Source organism: Odontesthes bonariensis, chromosome 21, assembly GCF_027942865.1.
Source record: "Odontesthes bonariensis isolate fOdoBon6 chromosome 21, fOdoBon6.hap1, whole genome shotgun sequence".
In the NCBI taxonomy this organism is placed as follows: domain Eukaryota; kingdom Metazoa; phylum Chordata; class Actinopteri; order Atheriniformes; family Atherinopsidae; genus Odontesthes; species Odontesthes bonariensis.
Genome location: NC_134526.1, coordinates 2,046,708 through 2,069,549, shown reverse-complemented (window position 1 = coordinate 2,069,549; position 22,842 = coordinate 2,046,708). Strand labels below are relative to the sequence as shown.

At 41.8% G+C, this 22,842-nt stretch overlaps 1 protein-coding gene across 9 annotated transcripts in view; it reads right to left on the bottom strand.

Annotated features, from left to right (window-relative positions):
• The window catches only part of caskin2 (CASK interacting protein 2), a 97,698-nt gene that overhangs the window by 15,014 nt on the left and 59,842 nt on the right, over positions 1-22,842 (bottom strand). For 2 of the 9 annotated variants that reach the window (XM_075454805.1, XM_075454813.1), the window contains 9 exons: positions 17,078-17,208; positions 12,300-12,408; positions 10,872-10,980; positions 8,813-8,907; positions 7,669-7,710; positions 5,321-5,438; positions 4,220-4,393; positions 3,980-4,108; positions 1,180-1,310 (listed from right to left, as the gene is read on the bottom strand). In XM_075454805.1, the coding sequence (XP_075310920.1) occupies positions 1,180-1,310; positions 3,980-4,108; positions 4,220-4,393; positions 5,321-5,438; positions 7,669-7,710; positions 8,813-8,907; positions 10,872-10,980; positions 12,300-12,408; positions 17,078-17,208 (1,038 nt within the window). The remainder of the gene's footprint in view (positions 1-1,179; positions 1,311-3,979; positions 4,109-4,219; positions 4,394-5,320; positions 5,439-7,668; positions 7,711-8,812; positions 8,908-10,871; positions 10,981-12,299; positions 12,409-17,077; positions 17,209-22,842) is intronic. The other 7 variants (XM_075454807.1, XM_075454809.1, XM_075454810.1 and 4 more) reach the window with 7 other exon arrangements.

Sequence of the window (22,842 nt, the reverse complement as noted above, 5' to 3'; positions counted from 1 at the left end):
CAGTTGTGTGTTTTGCCTTTAAGTGATATTTTAGACTGGAACTACTACGCTGAGAAGACAATTCAACTTGGCTGTAAATCCAGGAGTTTTTTTAAAAATTTATTTTGAAATACGTGCTTTTATGTTGAAATGAGTAAAACAGGAAGTAGCGCCGGTTAGCTCCGTTAGCTTTACACCTGTAGCGGTGATGTTACCTGCTAGTTTATCTTTATTTTATTCCTCCATGCTTCATGGTGTTGGCTGTAACTGTGTGAATGTGATGCATTCAACAGACTTTTACAATAAGAAAACCTGCGTTAATGCGCGATAAAATATTTATCGGCGTTAAATAATTAACAAGTTAACGCGATAATAACGAGTTAACTCGCCCAGCCCTTGGTTTTACGTGTTTTTACTCGTCTGTTAAAGGTGTAAAAGATTCATTATAATGACAAAACCAACGCGTTCTACTTAGAATGGATATATATGAAGGAGTTTGAACTTGTTTTGACTGAAGGAATTCATTTTATAGCAAAAATACCAATTTCGCCCAGCCCTAATATTTGCTGGTTGTTGACGGGTCAGTAACACATTAACGCAACAATAACGAGTTAATAATAATAATAATAATTATACATTTTTATAATAATAATAATATTTAATAACCATAATAGTAAAAATAATTATATATTTTTATAATAATAATTTGTTATAATAATAATAATAATGATAATAATAGAAATAAATTAAATAAATAAAAATAAATTAAAAAAATTCTTGCACCTTAATCCACAAAATTTTATACTGGTATTATTGCAATATTGTCTAACCGTTATAAACTCCATATACTACCTCCTTATTCCTCCGAGTGCACATGGGTGGAACGCACTGTCCATATTGTCTTATGTATGTCTTTTCTTATTTTAGTGCCTTATTTTGGATATTTAGTTTTATTTATTTAGCTTAGATGTTCGTATAAATGTTTCTTTATGTAAGTATAAATGTCTCTTTTCAGCTGCAGCCTTGGTAGGAGAGTAACGTAATTTCAATCCTTGTATGTCCGGTACATATGCAGAATTGACAATAAACTACTTGAATATTTTATTTATAAAGCACTTTACATCAACTTAATGATCTCAGTTAACTGGCCCAGCCCTGATATTTGCTGGTTGATGCTGAGCTGTGTGGGCGGGTCAGTACCTTGTTGTCGTGGTGACCGGCGCTGTGCTGGTGTCCGTTGGCGGCGTTGTTGCTCTCGGTGCTCTGGCCGCTGCCGGCGCTGCGGGTGCTGCCCACGCTGCCGGTGCTCCCCACGCTGTTTCTGTCTCCTGCTGCCGAAAACAAACACAAACCATGAACTCCTGACGTCCCGAGGCGGCGGCGGGGGGCGGCAGAGAGGAGCGGCGCCAGGCTGGGGGGTGATGATGCAGGGGAGCGCAGCTGCAGCCCGGCGGGGAGGGAACATCTCAGGCCATTCTTACTAACTTTAGGTTGTCTGAACAGCACAAAACATGCTGCTTTACATTCATCTACAAGTCTTTTAGAACAATCCTGGAAAGAGTTCTGACTTCAGCTGGTTCACATCTGGATTCTCTATGTGAGCTCTGACTGATGAGGTGCAGAAACATGCATCAAACACCTGAAGCTTCCTGCTCTGTTCCACATGCAGCAGCTCTCAGCTGCACCGCAGACCCTGACTGAGCAGCGGTTAATCAGAGCAGAGGCGACCTGGTGTCGCCCCCTGGTGGCAGCGGAGCTCGGCCTGAAGCGCAGTGAACCGCACAGTTTGGACCCGACACACCAAGACGAGCATCGTTCAGCCTCGCTGGCAGCTTTAAATCCTCAGCTGACGGCAGAACATCTCCCCCGGAAGCTGGCTTCATCTGTCCAGCAGGGGGGATGTGAGGGGGCGGGGCTTAGCAGAGGAGGCGGGGTCAACTTAAGGAGGGACGTACTTTAGAAATGAAAATCAGTTTTACACCTGCTGATGTTGTGCTGCATTTGATACAGTTGACCACAATATATTACTGAAACGACTGGAGAACTGGGCGGGTCTTTCCGGAACTGTACTAAACTGGTTCAAAACATACTTAGAGAACAGGAAGTACTTTGTGTCAACAGGTAACTTTACATCTTAGCACACAAGAGTCACATGTGGAGTTCCCCAAGGTTCCATCCTGGGACCTCTTCTGTTTAACATCTACATGCTCCCACTAGCACAGATTATATAAAAAAAAAACAGAATAAACTACCATAGCTATGCAGATGACACGCAGATATACGTTACAGTGTCACCAGGAGACCGAGGCCCTGTACAGGCTCTTGGTAAATGCATTGAGGAGATTAATGACTGGATGTGCCACAACTTTCTAATTGTCTTTGGAGCCAAAGAGAAACGATTACAGGTCACCACAGAGCTTCAATCTATACACCTAGAAACTACCAACCAGGCCAGACATCTGGGTGTAGTGATGGACTCAGACTAAATTTGGAAAAACACATTAAGGCAGTAACAAAGTCAGCCTACTATCACCTTAAGAATATATCAAGGTTAAAAGATCTGATGTTTCAGCAGGACCTGGAAAAACTAGTCCCTGCATTCATCTTCAGTAGGCTTGATTACTGTAACAGCATCTTTACAGGTCGACCTAAAAACTGCAGCTCAGTCAGAACTCTGCTGCTCGAGTCCTCACTGAGACCAAAGAACTGGACCCCATCAGTCCAGCTCTGAGGTCTTTACACCGGCTGCCTGTCCATCAGAGGGTAGACTTTAAAGCTCTGATGCTGGTCTATAAAGCTCTGAATGGTCCAGGACCAGAATGCATCAGGGACCTCCTGACCCAGTATGAACCTTCCAGACCCCTCAGCTCATCTGGATCCGGTCTTCTATCAGTTCCCAGAGTCAGAGCCAGACATGGAGGAGCTGCATTCAGCTTCTATGCTCCACATGTCTGGAACAAACTCCCAGAAAGCCTCAGATCAGCTGGAACACTCAGTGTGTTTAAGTCCAGGCTGAAGACACACCTATTTTCAGCTGCGTTTGAATAAAGCTCCAAACTTAATCACATTTTAACTCCTGATTTTATCTATTGTTCTTCTTTCTTTTTTGTTCAAAATTTAAATCATGCTTTTTATTTCTACTGTTTTAATGTCTCTGTAAAGCACTTTGAATCGCCTTGTAGTTGAATTGTGCTGCACAGATAAACTTGCCTTGCTGGTGACCTCAGACGCCCTAATATATGCTCCCAGGAACAGGAAGAAGGAGTTTTACACCTCAGACGCCCTGATATATGCTCCCAGGAACAGGAAGAAGGAGTTTTACACCTCAGACGCCCTGATATATGCTCCTAGGAACAGGAAGAAGGAGTTTTACACCTCAGACGCCCTGATATCTGCTCCCAGGAACAGGAAGAAGGAGTTTTACACCTCAGACGCCCTGATATATGCTCCCAGGAACAGGAAGAAGGAGTTTTACACCTCAGACGCCCTGATATATGCTCCCAGGAACAGGAAGAATGAGTTTTACACCTCAGACGCCCTGATATATGCTCCCAGGAACAGGAAGAATGAGTTTTACACCTCAGACGCCCTGATATATGCTCCCAGGAACAGGAAGAATGAGTTTTACACCTCAGACGCCCTGATATATGCTCCCAGGAACAGGAAGAATGAGTTTTACACCTCAGACGCCCTGATATATGCTCCCAGGAACAGGAAGAATGAGTTTTACACCTCAGACGCCCTGATATATGCTCCCAGGAACAGGAAGAAGGAGTTTTACACAATATGTCACCTTTAGGTCTGTCAGACTGAGTTTAAACAAAGTAAATAAAACGAGCTGAAACGGCGAGACAACGCGACTCCACGAGGTAACGTAAGAGACATGAAACGATTTATTTCGGTGCAGTAAAGCTGAGCTGACAGTTGATCTCTCGGGTCTCGGTGTGTCGGGTCCGGATGCAGAGCGTTGAGCCGGGCAGCGGGGCGGGGGGGCTCTTACCATGACACGAGTCCCTGAGAACCCAGATGTCCTCGAAGGGACACCCGGACTGAGACAGGCGGCTCGGAGACAGACCTACCGGACACAGAGACTCTGATGGACTCGGTTCTGTTGGGGAGGAGGTTCTGACTGAGGAGGTGAGCGGTGTTACAGGGTTAGGGGGGGGGCTGATCCATTAAAGGCTGCTCAAACACTCCTGTAACATCATCCCGACTCAGGTGTGTGTGTGTGTGTGTGTACCTGTGCAGGTGGCGAGGCCGTTGGTGAGCGGCAGCACCACGTGGGTGGGGGGGGCGTACAGACTGTAGGAGTCATCGGTCTGAGGGGCGGAGCTGAGGCTGGAGGAGAGGGGGGCTCTGGGCAGCAGCTGCTGGCGCTGGGTGGGCAGAGAGGCGTGCCGGGAGAGGGTGCCCCCTACAGGGCGAGAGGGGCAGGAGGAAGAGGGGAGGGGGCAGGTTAGCAAGCTGATGGTTAGAGGTGGAGGTCAGTCATTATCTGGATGGAGAGATGGATGCAGGAAGGAGGAGAGGGGAGCATGGGATGGTGTGGAAGCAGCAGGGTTAGTTCTAACAGGTGGGGGGGCGACATCACTTCCTGTTAGAAGGACATCACTTCCTGTAGGAGGTGACATCACTTCCTGTTAGGAGGACATCACTTCCTGTAGGAGACGACATCACTTCCTGTTAGGAGGACATCACTTCCTGTAGGAGGTGACATCACTTCCTGTAGGAGGCGACATCACTTCCTGGTAGGAGGACATCACTTCCTGTTAGGAGGACATCACTTCCTGTTAGGAGGCGACATCACTTCCTGTAGGAGGACATCACTTCCTGTTAGGAGGCGACATCACTTTCTGTTAGGAGGCGACATCACTTCCTGTTAGAAGGCGATCACTTCCTGTTGGGAGGAGGCAACCACTTCCTGTTAGGAGGCGACATCACTTCCTGTTAGGAGGCGACATCACTTCCTGTAAGGAGGCGACATCACTTCCTGTTAGGAGGCGTCATCACTTCCTGTAAGGAGGCGTCATCACTTCCTGTTAGGAGGCGATCACTTCCTGTTAGGAGGCGACATCACTTCCTGTTGGGAGGAGGCGACATCACTTCCTGTTAGGAGGCGACATCACTTCCTGTTAGGAGGTGACATCACTTCCTGTTAGGTGGAGGGGAAATAAACACCGACCAGAACCAAAGATGGAGCTGGAAGTCTGTGGTTAAACATTCTGAGTTGAAACGCAGCAGCTTGAATTCAGCCCGTTCTCTCACAGATTAAACCTCAGAACTGAGACCTTCTTTTCCACATGACTCGAAAGGATTGAACAACCCTTCGTTCAGGACTGACCGTTCCTCCTGCTGATGACCTCCACGATGGACGGAGGGAAGAAGCCGACTCTGTCCGTCCCCCTCTGGCTGTCGTGGATGTGGCCCTTCCAGCGTCCGTCGATGTGCTGCTCCAACACCTGCAGGGGGCGAGAGGGCGGGGCCCCGGGCAGGTTAGCATCGGCCCCTCTTAGATGCTGCTCACGGTTAGCTTAAATTATTATAAACTGATTTAAATTAGACTTTTCACGTCACACAGTTTTCTGAGCTCTTATTGAGATGTTTGAGACACTTTGGTCTAAATATCTGTTGGTTTAAGCTCAGCGGTTCTCTGTCTCAGCCCTGTTTTACCTCCTCTTTGCTAACATCTGTTTTCAGGGTGGAGACTCAGCAGGAGCTCAGCTGGTGGTGAGATAGTTCCTCTGTTGATCCCAGAGGGAGATAGTTTAGCAGTGTAGCTGTAAGCTAGCAGCAGATGCTAGCAAACAATGCTTTGTAACGTTAGCACACCGAGAGCGAGGAGAGGAGCGGTGTTGGAAACACACCTTATCCACACAGCAGCAGTTTGATGAGTTACAGAACGGAACCGTTCAGCTAGAAAGCTTCAGCTAATAAAGCAATGTGGGAACAATAATGTTCATCTTTCAGAGAGGAGCAGCAATAACTCCTTAGAAGCTGGTGTACGTCACCTTCATTAGCTAAGCTGTTAGCGTTAGCTGCTGCTAAAGGAAAAGCAATAACTCCTTAGAAGCTGGTGTACGTCACCTTTGTTAGCTAAGCTGTTAGCGTTAGCTGCTGCTAAAGGAACAGCAATAACTCCTTAGAAGCTGGTGTACGTCACCTTCATTAGCTAAGCTGTTAGCGTTAGCTGCTGCTAAAGGAACAGCAATAACTCCTTAGAAAATGGTGTACGTCACCTTTGTTAGCTAAGCTGTTAGCGTTAGCTGGTGTACGTCACCTTCATTAGCTAAGCTGTTAGCGTTAGCTGCTGCTAAAGGACTGCAAGTTCCAGGAGTTATTTCTCAGATGCTTCCATTTCCAGGTCACAGATTCAGCTTTATGTGAATCAACAATTAGACTGTTTTAATCATCAACTAGTTGATTATATTCTAACTAAGAAGCTTGATTTTTCAACCTGAGATGTCTGTGATGTTTGGTATAAACTACAGGTCTGAACACGAAGCCTCCGACACACTAACAGGAAGTCTTTTTGGTTGATTCACCGTCTGGATTTGTCAGATTAAAGATTCACCTCTGACTGAACTTTGTTGCAGAACAACCCGCGGACGTGACATCATGCAGAGGGTAATATAGGGCAGAGTTCAGCCTCCACCTGCATCTGAACACCGTTTAAACACCAAAGGCTCTGATCAGTGACGCTCTGCTCATTCAATTTATAAAATATTCCAACTTCTTACTGAGATTTATTGCTTGAAACCAAAAATACCAAAAATTCTGAAGCTTTTTGATGAATGTAAACAAAAACAAAACTGAAAATAGTTCTTAAATTTATTCTTTAGAACCAGAAAATGAACGTTTTTAGTTCCAGTTTAAAGTTTAAAGATCTCTTAAAATGTTAGTTGTTCACATAAAGTTTGGAAAATCAAACTTTTTGTTCTGTTGGAAGACGTTTCTGCTTATTTTCAGTGATTTTACTGCTTTTTCCCTTGTTATTTCTGAGCAGTGACATCATGATGCGGTGCAGTTAGCATACAGGGAGGGAACGATTAGCATGTTTATTGCTTCTTTATGTTTGGACACTTTGGATTTCTCCTGCTTTTCAAACTGCACATTTATCCATTTAAATGCTTTATTTCAAATTACACCAAACACAGGGTTCCTAAACTTTTCCAGACTCAAATGTCTGACTGTCGAGCTTTCATTGACAAAGATCTCTAAGGTTCTGGCTGCTGGTGAATTATGGAGGTTACAGATTATTTTACATCCATCCAGTGTTGGCTTGTTCCGGAGGATGTGGGAGCCAATCAGAGCCAATCGGAGCCAATCAGAGCCATGTTCTCTGCAACTGTGGGTCATTGGAAGCAGATCCACAAGAACATCTTCAAAGTATTTGGAATAAAAATTTTGTTAGCATGTATTTGGGTGACTTAATGTTTAATAATTGGCATATTAATGACTTAGTTAGTGCTTATCTATCACTATAAAATGGTTAAAAGTAGAACCCCCCCCACCCCTGAAGAAAATATAGAAAGAAAAGTTTTATCAGATCTGGGTCCAAAAAGACTGAGAATATGAAACCTATATGGTCGGGACATTTGGACTGTGAGAACCAAGAGAAGGGTGTAAGATTAAAAGAAAAATATATTTATATAAATGGAAATTGCCTCTCCATCTGATATGTGAAAATACCTTTTTGTTGCATTCTCTTGAGTGGACAGCAGGGGGCGACATCTTGCAAAAAGAAAGCAGATTATACTCCATGTGAACACCTGTTCCTATTGTCTTCATCACTGGTTTCAAGTCTTAAATCAACAGAACAATGATTAGTTAGTAAAATTAGTGTTGAATTTAGAGACAAAGTTGGGTCTTTGGGTCGTGTCCAATAACCGCTAATCCTGCAGTTAGTGGGCAGCATGATGGGCGTGCATGTGGGCGTGAACAGCGGCCATGAGGGCACAGAAACCAAGATGGCTAAAAAGTTTAAACATGGTGGATAAACCAAGAGGTGGGATCACGGTGACCACAACCATCTTTAATGGTTTAATTAAATAAAATGGATCCTGCTGGTTTCATCAAGCAACTTTTAATCTTTAAAAGTTTTATTTAGGTTAGAATCGTTTAGAAAACAAAATGTTTGGAAATTGATACTTTAAGATACGTTTTTCTTCTTTTTTCATGTTTATTGAGACTCAGAGGAACCGTGAATACTAGCTTAGCTTAGGTTAGTTTAGCTTAGGTTAGTTTATCTTAGCTTAGCTTATTTTATCTTATTTTAGCCCAGCTTATCTTAGGTTTGCTAAGATTAACTTAGCTCAGTTTATCTTTAATCTTGATAATAATCAGAGACCAGGAGCCCACCGTGATGTCTCATTTTAACCAACAATCAATTCTTTTGGTGTTCCTTTGGACAGTAAATTAAACTGGAAGAAAAACTATCTGGATTCTTCTTTTCGGGGAAGTTTCGCTGCCTTTCATCTCTCTAATCTCTTTGAGAGAGAAGCTGGTGATTCCTCGACACTCCTTGGAACGAGTGGACGGTTTTTGTTCCAGCAGCCGTAAGATTTGACGACCAACATGTTGAGCTTCTGGAGTTTTATCTCCTCTCATCGCGTCTCTTGCTGTTTTAATCTGCTGCAGATGAGTTTCCTCTCTGGGGATTAATAAACCTGTCTGATCTTATTATCGTGTAAAGTCTGGTTCTGTTCAGCTGTTTTCTTTAACTGTATTTCACAGACCAAACGGCTTTAAAACGCTCCCAGAAACCGAAGCGGAAACATGTCGTTCTGCTGGTTTGGGGCCAGAAACAGAAGAGGAAAGCGTCTGAGCGTCTCACCATGATGACGTCTCCGGCTCTGATGTTCAGGGCGGTGGGATCGTGGAGGTTCCAGTAGTCCTTCAGAGCTCGCACCTGCAAAATACCCGTCGCATCTGTGGAGAAAACAGAAAAACACACGCCTTTAAAAGACAGCCGAGGCTGGGGCAACATGTCTGAAGACCCGGCTGTTCTCTCTCTCTCTTCCTGAACAGCTTCTGCAGACTTAAAAAAAGCTAAAATAACACAATCTGCTGCGTTTGGAGGAGAAAACGTCCTGAAGCAGCTTCGTGGTTTGGCTGCAGACACTTTAAAATCCTTAAAGAACACGGAGAGTTTCCCAGATTAAATCAGGGCAGATATGAGGCTGAATAAGAATGAGATTCCTGACCTGAAGAACATCCCAGAACTCTGAGTTGGGTTCATACTGTCGACAGTGAAGGTGAAAGCCCAGCGACATGTTTTATAAGAGCCAAAATATCTACAGGATAAGCTGTAAGAATGTTTAAATTAGGGCTGGGCAACGATTAAAATGTTTAATCTAATTAATCACATGATTTCCCTGATTAATCACGATTAATCGCATTTGTACGCAGAATCCAAAAATGAATCCAAAAGTAGCGTATAGCTTTTAGCATTTAGCTTTATTTTAAATGTGCTGCCATATGAATGAAAGTGCCATAACATTTGTTGTGCAAACACACTTTTAACATCAGCATCTTTCTGTAGTTTTTATGTAGAAGCCTCGCTCCACTGTCTGTTTCCTTGAATGACTTGCTGCTATCAGTTGTGTGTTTTGCCTTTAAGTGATATTTTAGACTGGAACTACTACGCTGAGAAGACAATTCAACTTGGCAGTGTTTACAGATGACTTTGGTTCTGTCGACTCCGCCGTCTGGAAGAACTTTAAAATGAAAATGGCCGAGTAAAAGTTCCGTACCCTTCTCCATGTTTGGTGGATCCGCCGATTACTTTCTTTTCCTGTTCCACAGCAGACAGCAGCAGACTTTTACAAAATAAAAGCCTGTGAGCAACAGACTTTTACAGAATAAAAGCCTGTGAGCGACAGACTTTTACAAAATAAAAGCCTGTGAGCGACAGACTTTTACAAAATAAAAGCCTGTGAGCAACAGACTTTTACAAAATAAAAGCCTGTGAGCGACAGACTTTTACAAAATAAAAGCCTGTGAGCGACAGACCTTTACAAAATAAAAGCCTGTGGGCAACAGACTTTTACAAAATAAATTAAATAATAAGCGACTTAACGAGATAATAACGAGTTAACTCGCCCAGCCCTAATTTTAAATCTCAATGTTTCCCCTTAAAGAACAAGAGCTTATTCCCACATTAAAGTCCAAACCTTAACTCGACTCTTCTGAACAAATAAAGGAGATAATACGGACATAATAAGGAGATAATAAGGATGTAATCAGCAGATAACCCAGAGGCAGAGCTGCTGACACAAGTGATATTTCTTTATTGTGATGAAAATAGAAGCTGAAATAGATCCAGACGCTGAACCCACAAAGAGCCGACGCTAACGCTGTGCATCAATAATTAATCCACAGCTCATGTCGGCTGAGCGTGCACAAGTTATTCATTACTCCTTTCTGCAGAAGTAAACAGGACGGGGAGAGTCTCCGTGTTTAAATCACTTCTTCATCACCCCGCTCATTATTCCCTCAGTCTGTTCCCACAGGGACTTCAGGAGGCTGCAGGATTACAGAGCTGTACATACAGCCTGCTGAAGCTGCTCTTTGAAGCTGCGAGAGCCCACAGATAAGAGTTTAACGTTACATAACCAGAAAGTTAAACACAGCTGCTGTGAGAATTACAGCTTCTGGAGTCAGGTGGAGCTCCAGATATAAGATATAAGCTCAGCTGGTGGAAGAGGGAGGTGGAGACGGGCCGGACCGCGTGATGCAGCAGGAAAATAAAGATAACGATAACGATTAAGATTAAGATAAAAATAAAGATAAAGATAAAGATCCAGTGTTGGATCAGCTGTGCACTGACCCGGCTGGATCACACAGGAAGTAGCAGGTGTTAAAGGAGGAAGTAAAGCTGTGTTCGTTCTGACCTCGGAGCAGCTGCTTGATGTCCTTGCTGGCGTGTGAGGTGGTGAACTGGTTGACTATGTCCAGCGCCGTCTGGTTGTAGGTGTTTCGGATGTTCACGTCCACTCCAGCCTGGATGGACGGCAGCACACAGCAATGACACTTCCTGTCTTCTGACCTGCCTCGTCACCTTCTTCTGAAAGTTATTAGTCTGAAGGGTTTCGATAAAGAGACCCTCGAACTAAAATTAGAGCTTGAGTGATCCAAAGGGTCGTGCAGTCAGATAAAAGCAAAATAATTTTACTGTTATTGCTGCTACATGAGCCTGAGCCAAAACAAATAATAGCTTTGATATTAGCCTAAACAGGATAGAATAGTCTTTTCCTCTTTATTAGCATAAACAAGATAATCTTAGCAATTAATAAAAAAGTAAAATGTTATTGACTAGGTTGGCCAAAATGTTAGCCGTTACATTAGCTTGTACACTGTTAGCCGTTACATTAGCCTGTACACTGTTAGCTGTTACATTAGCCTGTACGGTGTTAGCCGTTACATTAGCCTTAACAAGATACATTATCCCTTAAATTATGTTTATGTTTATGCATTTGGCAGATGTTTTTTATCCATAACGACTCACATATGAGGATATAACATTACAGCTAACAATAAGCTCAAATTAGCATGAAACAGAATACTTTTAGGCATTTTGTTGGCTTCCACAAGATATCTTTACCCCCTTTATTCGTCTAAACATGAAATTGACTTTCGTAGCCTCAAAAGATAATGTCACCAAAGATGACCTCATGTTAGCCAATTAATTTGCCTGAAAATAAGTTCATGTTAGCTTCTACGTTAACAAGATATAACTCGTTGCCATAACGGCTAAAGTAAAGTATTAGCCAAAACACAAGCCTGAAAAGGGCTTATTTTAGCCAAAAAATGATTAAATAGCTGCTAAATTTACCTTAACAAGGTATCGATAGCTTCTATGTGAAAAAAGAAGAAGATAATGTTAGATGATACATGAACCTAAAGAGTAGAAAGCTAACTAAGAATATCTTGGCCTCTTCATTAGCATAAACAAGATAACATGAGCCAATAAAACTGTCTGCTGTTTCAGCCTAAACAAGATCATCTTAGTGCTTAAGTTGGCCTAAAGAAGTCTTAGCCATTACATTAGCCTGAACAGGATAACACGATCCCTTAAATGTGCCTAAAACAAAACACTTGAGGGCAAAGTTGTTCCCGGGAATTTTGAGGTTGTGTATAAACAAATCTCTTAGAAGGAGCCCAAAAAGATGATGTCGGAGGCCCTTTTTACCTAAAGAACTAGCAAAAAAAGGACTGTAGCATCAGTTTGGTGTCAAATTATCAGTCATTTTATCCAAATTGAAGATGCTAAACACTGTAACTCTGTCCCAGACCGATCTGGATATTCTGAAATAACTCACATCCAACAGCAGTCGGACCACTTCAGTTTTTCCATACAGTGACGCTTCGTGCAGAGCTGTTCCAGACTTGGTGGTCTTGTTGATGTCGATGCCAGCTTTCAGCAGCAGCCTGAAACGAGCAGAAACACCTGATTTACACCTGTGGGAACACCCTGTGCGTCAGTGTTTAAGCTCATTTTTAGATTCAGGACCTCTAACTGGGGAATTTATTTTAGGATAATCTAATATAAGAGCCCAGGCTGTGTTCGAAACCGCCTACTACTCCCACTACTCCTACTACTCCTACTACTCCTACTAACTTTAACTTTTTTTAAGTTCCCGGATGCATACTAGATTCTCTGAAATGTTGGGTATGCATCATGAGGTTACTACTCATACTCAAACTACCCAAGATGCAACGTAACGTGACGTCGCCGATCGTCATTTCCTGTCAAAACGGCAGTTTCAAGCTAGCTACAACGAGGGTAGGTTCACTTCCTGTTTTCAAAACAAAAGCACCAATTGTATGGTAATGGCTTTCCCTATGATAAAAGGCAACGGGTATTTTATTTTGTGAAAATAACAGGAAGTGCGTTAGCTCACTGCGGCTAGCTTCGTGGGAACAAAATGGTAAATAGCCGGTATTTTGTCAGGTTTTCAACACGTTGGGGATCTAAACGACTACTTTCTCACCTGAAAATGTTTCAAATGTTGCTAAAGTTTACAGAGTTTAGAGCTTAAGGGAAATCAGCTTCAGGCCGGCTGATTTCGGCTCGGGCAGGAGCGAAATGCATTGTGGGTAAACGCTCTGCATACTGTCTGATCGATGAGTATGCAGTATGTAATATGCAGTATGCAGTATGTAGTATGGAAGTATGCAGTATGTAGTATGGAAGTATGTAGTATGTAGTATGGAAGTATGCAGTATGGAGTATGGAAGTATGTAGTATGTAGTATGGAAGTATGCAGTATGGAGTATGTAGTATGCAGTATGGAAGTATGTAGTATGTAGTATGGAAGTATGTAGTATGCAGTATGGAGTATGTAGTATGTAGTATGGAAGTATGTAATATGTAGTATGGAAGTATGTAGTATGTAGTATGGAAGTATGCAGTATGGAGTATGTAGTATGTAGTATGGAAGTATGTAGTATGTAGTAAGGAAGTATGTAGTATGGAAGTATGCAGTATGGAGTATGTAGTATGGAAGTATGTAGTATGGAAGTATGTAGTATGTAGTATGGAAGTATGCAGTATGGAGTATGTAGTATGCAGTATGGAGTATGTAGTATGTAGTATGGAAGTATGTAATATGTAGTATGGAAGTATGTAGTATGTAGTATGGAAGTATGCAGTATGGAGTATGTAGTATGGAAGTATGTAGTATGTAGTATGTAGTATGGAAGTATGTAGTATGGAAGTATGCAGTATGGAGTATGTAGTATGTAGTATGGAAGTATGCAGTATGTAGTGTGTAGTATGTAGTATGGAAGTATGTAGTATGTAGTATGTAGTATGGAAGTATGTAGTATGGAAGTATGCAGTATGGAGTATGGAAGTATGCAGTATGTAGTATGTAGTATGTAGTATGGAAGTATGCAGTATGGAGTATGTAGTAGGCGGTTTCGAACCCGCCTTGATTCCCGCCTTTTTCGCCACTCTGTTGAGCAGACTAGAGATAAGAGCCTCAAACAAACACTCGCTGTGGGGAAACTATAAGTTGTGTTGAAAGAATTCTTGAACCGTGAGCAGCAGAATCTTGTTCTGGACACAAAAGATGTATTTTTATTAATCGACTGCGTATTATACAGTTTTTATGGCAGCTTAAAGAGACCCCCGCACCTCTAAATATGAAGAGAAAATTATTTTAAGAAGACAAAAATGCACCCACTCTCCTCACAGTACTTAATACTGTATAAAAAATGGATATTTTGAATGTTTTTGTGGGTCTTTTGGATTCTCTGTGGTGGTTTTTAGTATCTTTGTCTTGTTTCCTGATGCTGTTTGTGATTGTTTTATGTATTTCTGTGATATTTCTGTGTCCTTTTATAAACCAACTGATGTGTATTCGGTGTAGTCTGCGTTCATATATCATCATTTATTTGTAGAACAGATTATAATTTAATCTTAAATGAATGCAGCAGAGTTAAAAGTACATTAATGTGGCCGTATTGTCATTTTCATGGTGGCGATGGATAAAAGATGCTGTTTTTTCTGCTGTTTTACTGAAGCATTCATAAGTTAGGACAAAAATACCCTCCTCAACGTTGGAAAAACGCAGTTAGCCCATCAGAAACGTCTGCAACATAAAGTGTGCTCACAGAGAGCACCGAAGGTAATAATGGATTAAGTGCAGCAGACCCTCCGACCCGCTGCCTTTGATGTCCTGGGATCAGCCAGAACAGACAGAAAAATCACAGCAATTTGACCCAGAAAACGAGTGAATAAAGTCGAGCTGTAGGGCCACTCAGCTCCGTCCTGCTGTGCTTCCAGGAAGATAATAACCGTAAAAACTGTAAAAACTGAAGCTTCACCTGAACACACACACAGGAAGACTCAACTTAAAGGGGTACAACTCCAAAACTGGGTTTAATGAACTTGACTTGACTGGATTACAATAATTGGATTATAATTGTCTTGAATCGGATTATAATTGGCTTGAATAGGATTATAATTGGCTTGGATTGGATTAAATTGGTTTGAATCGGATTATAATTGGCTTCAATTTGATAATAATTATCTTGAATCGGATTATAATTATCTTGAATTTGATTATAATTGGCTTGGATTGGATTAAATTGTTTGAATTGGATTATAATTGGCTTCAATTTGATAATAATTATCTTGAATCGGATTATAATTATCTTGAATCAGATTATAATTGGTTTGAATTGGATTATAATTGGCTTGGATTGGATTAAATTGGTTTGAATCGGATTATAATTGGCTTCAATTGGATTATAATTATCTTGAATCGGATTATAATTATCTTGAATCAGATTATAATTGGCTGGAATCAGATTATAATTGGCTTGGATTGGATTAAATTGGTTTGAATTGGATTATAATTGGCTTGGATTGGATTAAATTGGTTTGAATCGGATTATAATTGGCTTCAATTGGATTATAATTATCTTGAATCGGATTATAATTATCTTGAATTTGATTATAATTGGCTTGGATTGGATTATAATTATCTTGAATCAGATTATAATTGGCTGGAATCAGATTATAATTGGCTTGGATTGGATTAAATTGGTTTGAATCGGATTATAATTGGCTTGAATTGGATTATAATTGGCTTGAATTGGATTATAATTATCTTGAATCGGATTATAATTATCTTGAATTTGATTATAATTGGCTTGAATTGGATTATAATTGGCTTGAATTGGATTATAATTATCTTGAATCGGATTATAATTATCTTGAATTTGATTATAATTGGCTTGAATTGGATTATAATTATCTTGAATCGGATTATAATTGTCTTGAATCGGATTATAATTGGCTTGAATCGGATTATAATTATCTTGAATCGGATTATAATTGGTTTGAATCGGATTATAATTGTCTTGAATCGGATTATAATTGTCTTGAATCGGATTATAATTATCTTGAATCGGATTATAATTGGCTTGAATCGGATTATAATTATCTTGAATCGGATTATAATTGGTTTGAATCGGATTATAATTGGCTTGGATTGGATTATAATTGGCTGGAATCAGATTATAATTGGCTTGGATTGGATTAAATTGGTTTGAATCGGATTATAATTGGCTTGAATTGGATTATAATTATCTTGAATCGGATTATAATTGGCTTGAATTGGATTATAATTATCTTGAATCGGATTATAATTGGCTTGAATTGGATTATAATTGGCTTGAATTGGATTATAATTATCTTGAATCGGATTATAATTATCTTGAATTTGATTATAATTGGCTTGAATTGGATTATAATTATCTTGAATCGGATTATAATTGTCTTGAATCGGATTATAATTATCTTGAATCGGATTATAATTGGTTTGAATCGGATTATAATTGTCTTGAATCGGATTATAATTGGCTTGAATCGGATTATAATTATCTTGAATCGGATTATAATTATCTTGAATCGGATTATAATTGGTTTGAATCGGATTATAATTGTCTTGAATCGGATTATAATTGGCTTGAATCGGATTATAATTATCTTGAATCGGATTATAATTATCTTGAATCGGATTATAATTGGCTTGAATCGGATTATAATTATCTTGAATCGGATTATAATTGGTTTGAATCGGATTATAATTGGCTTGGATTGGATTATAATTATCTTGAATCGGACTGTATCTTTGATTTTATGACAGCATTTGTTGTGATTTTCACGGCTGTGTTTCTTTAACGCGGCACTAAAAGGACAATAAAACTTGTTAAATAGACATTTGACTTTGTTCTCCTGGCAGTGGAAACGTGTTTGTTGGTGATGAGAAGGAGAAATGTGACTTTAAAGGCTCTGAGTGCAGAAACATCTGGCTGACCGGATCAACCAAACCTTTAAAATCAACATATCCAGAATGAAAGTTTGTTGTGTCAGCAGTTAGTGTCTGTCTGCATCCTTTAAGGTCTCATCTTTGAGTTCAGCTTCAGTAAATACATCCAAACCCTGACCCAAACAACCCGTGTGGAGCTGATCAAATCAGAACATTATAAAACAGACGATAACAGGAACACTTGGTGGTGATCCTGTGTGAAACATGAGATGTGAGGAGGACAAAGTTTACTGCAGTAAAGAGCGTTTTCTCACCGGATGACGTCCTTGTGTCCGTTCCGGGCCGCCAGGTGGAGAGGGGTGGTGTAGGAGGAGTCTGTCTGCTCCTTCCTCTCGCCCTCCAGCAACGCCACCACCATGTTGCTGCTCAGCAGCAGCTGCGCCACCTGAGGGGGGAGGAGTCAAAGGGGAGGAGTCAGAGGGGAGGTGTCAGAGGGGAGGGGGAGGAGTCAAAGGGGAGGAGCCGTTAGGATGCCCGGAGGCTTCGTCCTTTAGACGTTTTTACTGACATGCTAACCAGGAACAGATCATCAGTGATGCTAACCAGGAACAGATCATCTGTGATGCTAACCAGGAACAGATCATCAGTGATGCTAACCAGGAACAGATCATCAGTGATGCTAACCAGGAACAGATCATCAGTGATGCTAACCAGGAACAGATCATCAGTGATGCTAACCAGGAACAGATCATCTGTGATGCTAACCAGGAACAGATCATCAGTGATGCTAACCAGGAACAGATCATCTGTGATGCTAACCAGGAACAGATCATCAGTGATGCTAACCAGGAACAGATCATCAGTGATGCTAACCAGGAACAGATCATCAGTGATGCTAACCAGGAACAGATCATCTGTGATGCTAACCAGGAACAGATCATCAGTGATGCTAACCAGGAACAGATCATCTGTGATGCTAACCAGGAACAGATCATCTGTGATGCTAACCAGGAACAGATCATCAGTGATGCTAACCAGGAACAGATCATCAGTGATGCTAACCAGGAACAGATCATCTGTGATGCTAACCAGGAACAGATCATCAGTGATGCTAACCAGGAACAGATCATCAGTGATGCTAACCAGGAACAGATCATCTGTGATGCTAACCAGGAACAGATCATCTGTGATGCTAACCAGGAACAGATCATCCGTGATGCTAACGGTCCAACATCAACCGGTTTGAACCATTTAAACAGGCAGAGGAAGCAGGGCCCGGCTGGTTTATCCTGTCAGAAGCTTTTTCTTCTCAGAGGCGCTCTGACTTTATCGGGACGAGGATCGTCTGAAAACCACTGAAACTTTGCACAGAAAAACCCTTCCAATTTATTTTATCACCCAATTAAAGAGCAAAGGCGCCAACAAGCACCGAAGCCTGAACTCTGCTGCTAACTCTGCTGCTAACGCCTGAACTCTGTTGCTAACTCTGCAGCTAACTCCTGAACTCTGCTGCTAACTCTGCAGCTAACTCCTGAACTCTGCTGCTAACTCCTGAACTCTGCTGCTAACTCTGCTGCTAACTCCTGAACTCTGCTGCTAACTCTTCAGCTAACTCCTGAACTCTGCTGCTATCGCCTGAACTCTGCAGCTAACTCCTGAACTCTGCTGCTAACTCCTGAACTCTGCTGCTAACTCTGCTGCTAACTCCTGAACTCTGCTGCTAACTCTTCAGCTAACTCCTGAACTCTGCAGCTATCGCCTGAACTCTGCAGCTAACTCCTGAACTCTGCTGCTAACTCCTGAACTCTGCTGCTCTGCTGCTAACTCCTGAACTCTGCTGCTAACTCCTGAACTCTGCTGCTAACTCTGCTGCTAACTCCTGAACTCTGCTGCTAACTCCTGAACTCTCCTGCTAACTCTGCTGCTAACACCTGAACTCTGCTGCTAACTCTGCAGCTAACTCCTGAACTCTGCAGCAAACTCTGCAGCTAACACCTGAACTCTGCTGCTGACTCAAGATGAAACGACCAGCAAAGCAGAGAGCAAACGGGGGTGTCCCGGGGCCAATGTGGACCCCGGTTCCTCCGAAGGGAAACAGAAGAAGAGCGTCCCAGTCGCTGCAGGTGAGTCTGAGGTAATGCATCAGAGCTGAAAGGCTGACTGAATCCAGATGTTTGCCAGCAGCAGGTCCCAGCAGGGGGCTCCTTTAAAGGCAGCGCTGTGCTGGTGGAAGCCAGAGAAGAAGCCTGAGTCTGACACTCTGAACCCTAAACCCACACATCAGTGTGTCATGTTAAAGCCAAATAAAGCAGAGCCAACAGGATGGATCCCTGTTTCTAAAACTGCTTAAAGTGCAGCAGTAAAACGTGTCTGTGTGTGTGCTCGGCTGTCATTTTCTCAACTAATTGGTTCACATTTGTGTGTTTGGAACAAATAAAGATGAAAAAAAAAGTCTGAATGAAATGAGTCTTGGAATTGGAAAAGCCTTTAATGTGCAGTTAAACTTTTACATGTTGGAAATTAAGTCTGGTCGGTCTGCGCCGCCAGCTCAGTTTATGAGAAACAAGAGTCGGTTTTCTTTAGTCCAAAGTCCAGAGGAAGGGAAGCCGGGAGGAAAGGCTGAGCTGAATGTTGTTACCATGGAAACATCTGCAGATATTCACTTTAAAGCTGCTCAGAACTGAACTAACTCTGGTTCTGCCTCAGATTCTGGGTTTATGTTCATGTTGGAACATGTTTCAGTGAATCTCTGCAGCTGTTACCATGGAAACATCTGCAGATATTCACTTTAAAGCTGCTCAGAACTGAACTAACTCTGGTTCTGCCTCAGATTCTGGGTTTATGTTCATGTTGGAACATGTTTCAGTGAATCTCTGCAGCTGTTACCATGGAAACATCTGCAGATATTCACTTTAAAGCTGCTCAGAACTGAACTAACTCTGGTTCTGCCTCAGATTCTGGGTTTATGTTCATGTTGGAACATGTTTCAGTGAATCTCTGCAGCTGTTACCATGGAAACATCTGCAGATATTCACCTTAAAGCTGCTCAGAACTGAACTAACTCTGGTTCTGCCTCAGATTCTGGGTTTATGTTCATGTTGGAACATGTTTCAGTGAATCTCTGCAGCTGTTACCATGGAAACATCTGCAGATATTCACTTTAAAGCTGCTCAGAACTGAACTAACTCTGGTTCTGACTCAGATTCTGGGTTTATGTTCATGTTGGAACATGTTTCAGTGAATCTCTGCAGCCGTTACCATGGAAACATCTGCAGATATTCACTTTAAATCAATACTTCAGATTGAGATTTGGCTGCTGTGGAAGCTGGAGGACAGAAACAGAAACTCAGCAGCTGCTGTCGACACACCCAAACTCGGCAGCTGAGGCCTTTAAACACACACACACACACACACACACGTCTGTGCTTCTATCTCTGTGAGGACTCTAACTGGACCAACACACGCTGACCTTACAGTTGAAATGTTCTTTTCTCATTTCATGGATGGTGAACAGTGTGTTTCTGGAGTTTCCACCATGTTCGCTCAGCTGGGCGCCTCACAGTTCTGAGACAGACCGAATGTTGCTGAAAGAACGAGGCTGTTTTCATGTGTGATGCCAGAAGAAGACGTCAGCAGAGAGACGGTTGATCAGCTGACCAAAACCTTTGGTTCTTTAGTTTACTTTGTTTTAACGGACTCATCATTTCTGCATGAAGGTCATCGTCTACATTTCCACCACCGAGTCCAGAGAAATACAGCCCGACGTCTCACTAAGGCCTCGTCCAAAGTTAAGACCACCAGCACAGAAACTGAACCTTTCCCAGCTTCTCCTGCAGGAATCTGCAGGTATCTGTAAGTATCTGTAAGTATCTGCAGGTATCTGTAAGTATCTGCAAGTATCTACAGGTATCTGAACCTTTCCCAGCTTCTCCTGCAGGAATCTGTAAGTATCTGCAGGTATCTGTAAGTATCTGCAGGTATTTGTAGGCATCTACAGGTATCTGTAGGCATCTGTAAGTATCTGTAGGTATCTGCAGGTATCTGTAAGTATCTGCAGGTATTTGTAGGCATCTGTAAGTATCTGTAAGTATCTACAGGTATCTGTAAGTATCTGTAGGTATCTGCAGGTATCTGTAAGTATCTGCAGGTATCTGTAAGCATCTGTAAGTATCTGTAGGTATCTGTAAGTATCTGTGAGTATCTGCAGGTATCTGTAGGCATCTGTAAGTATCTGCAGGTATCTGTAAGTATCTGCAGGTATTTGTAGGCATCTGTAAGTATCTACAGGTATCTGTAAGTATCTGCAGGTATCTGTAAGTATCTGTAAGTATCTGCAAGTATCTGTAAGCATCTGTAAGTATCTGTAGGTATCTGTAAGTATCTGTGAGTATCTGCAGGTATCTGTAGGCATCTGTAAGTATCTGTAAGTATCTGCAGGTATCTGTAAGTATCTGCAGGTATCTGTAAGTATCTGTAAGTATCTACAGGTATCTGTAAGTATCTGCAGGTATCTGTAAGTATCTACAGGTATCTGTAAGTATCTGCAGGTATCTGTAAGTATCTACAGGTATCTGTAAGTATCTGTAAGTATCTGCAGGTATCTGTAAGTATCTGTGAGTATCTGCAGGTATCTGTAAGTATCTGTGAGTATCTGCAGGTATCTGTAAGTATCTGTGAGTATCTGCAGGTATCTGTAAGTATCTGTGAGTATCTGCAGGTATCTGCAGGTATCTGTAGGTATCTGTAAGTATCTACAGGTATCTGTAAGTATCTGTAAGTATCTGTAAGTATCTGTAGGTATCTGTAAGTATCTACAGGTATCTGTAAGTATCTGTAAGTATCTGTAAGTATCTGCAAGTATCTGTAAGTATCTACAGGTATCTGCAGGTATCTGTAAGTATCTGTAAGTATCTACAGGTATCTGCAGGTATCTGTAAGTATCTACAGGTATCTGCAGGTATCTGTAAGTATCTGCAGGTATCTGCAGGTATCTGTAAGTATCTGCAGGTATCTGCAGGTATCTGTAGGTATCTGTAAGTATCTGCAGGTATCTGTAAGTATCTACAGGTATCTGTAAGTATCTGTAAGTATCTGTAAGTATCTGTAGGTATCTGTAAGTATCTACAGGTATCTGTAAGTATCTGTAAGTATCTGTAAGTATCTGCAAGTATCTGTAAGTATCTACAGGTATCTGCAGGTATCTGTAAGTATCTGTAAGTATCTACAGGTATCTGCAGGTATCTGTAAGTATCTACAGGTATCTGCAGGTATCTGTAAGTATCTGCAGGTATCTGCAGGTATCTGTAAGTATCTGTAAGTATCTACAGGTATCTGCAGGTATCTGTAAGTATCTGCAGGTATCTGCAGGTATCTGTAAGTATCTGTAAGTATCTACAGGTATCTGTAAGTATCTGTAAGTATCTACAGGTATCTGCAGGTATCTGTAAGTATCTGTAAGTATCTACAGGTATCTGCAGGTATCTGTAAGTATCTACAGGTATCTGCAGGTATCTGTAAGTATCTGTAAGTATCTGTAAGTATCTACAGGTGTGTCCAGGTGCTCTCCACAGAAAGGGGGCTGTTAGTCTGATGTCTGATGTTGTCTCAGACTCGTCTCCGTCACACATCCTGAAGTGGAGGTTCAGTTGTTCACTTCAGGTTTTTAAATGAAGCCCCAAACAGTCGACCACCTGAGTGAGTTTCACCTGAACAGGTGATCAGGCCTCAGATCGTCTGCAGCTCGTTACTGAAATGAACTCCGGCGCCGTTTATGACCCGGAACCAGATGGAAGTATTCAGTATTTTGGCATCCAACAGAACATGTGTCTGTTTTTTCTTTTTATTAGTTTAAACATTCATTAAAGTTTTATGACATCAAGAACAACAAATGAAAGACTTTCTGTTGACTTGTTGAGCTCCTTCAGACGGGGAAGTCGTTCTGTCCCAGATGTTCAGCAGCGATAAACTTCTCCTGAACCAGAGCCCGACTGACCCCACGAGTTTCTATGCTCTGATACAGAAACACGAGGCTAAAACGACAGCTTCTCAGTCATTTTGTCCCTTTAGATCAGAGATACTC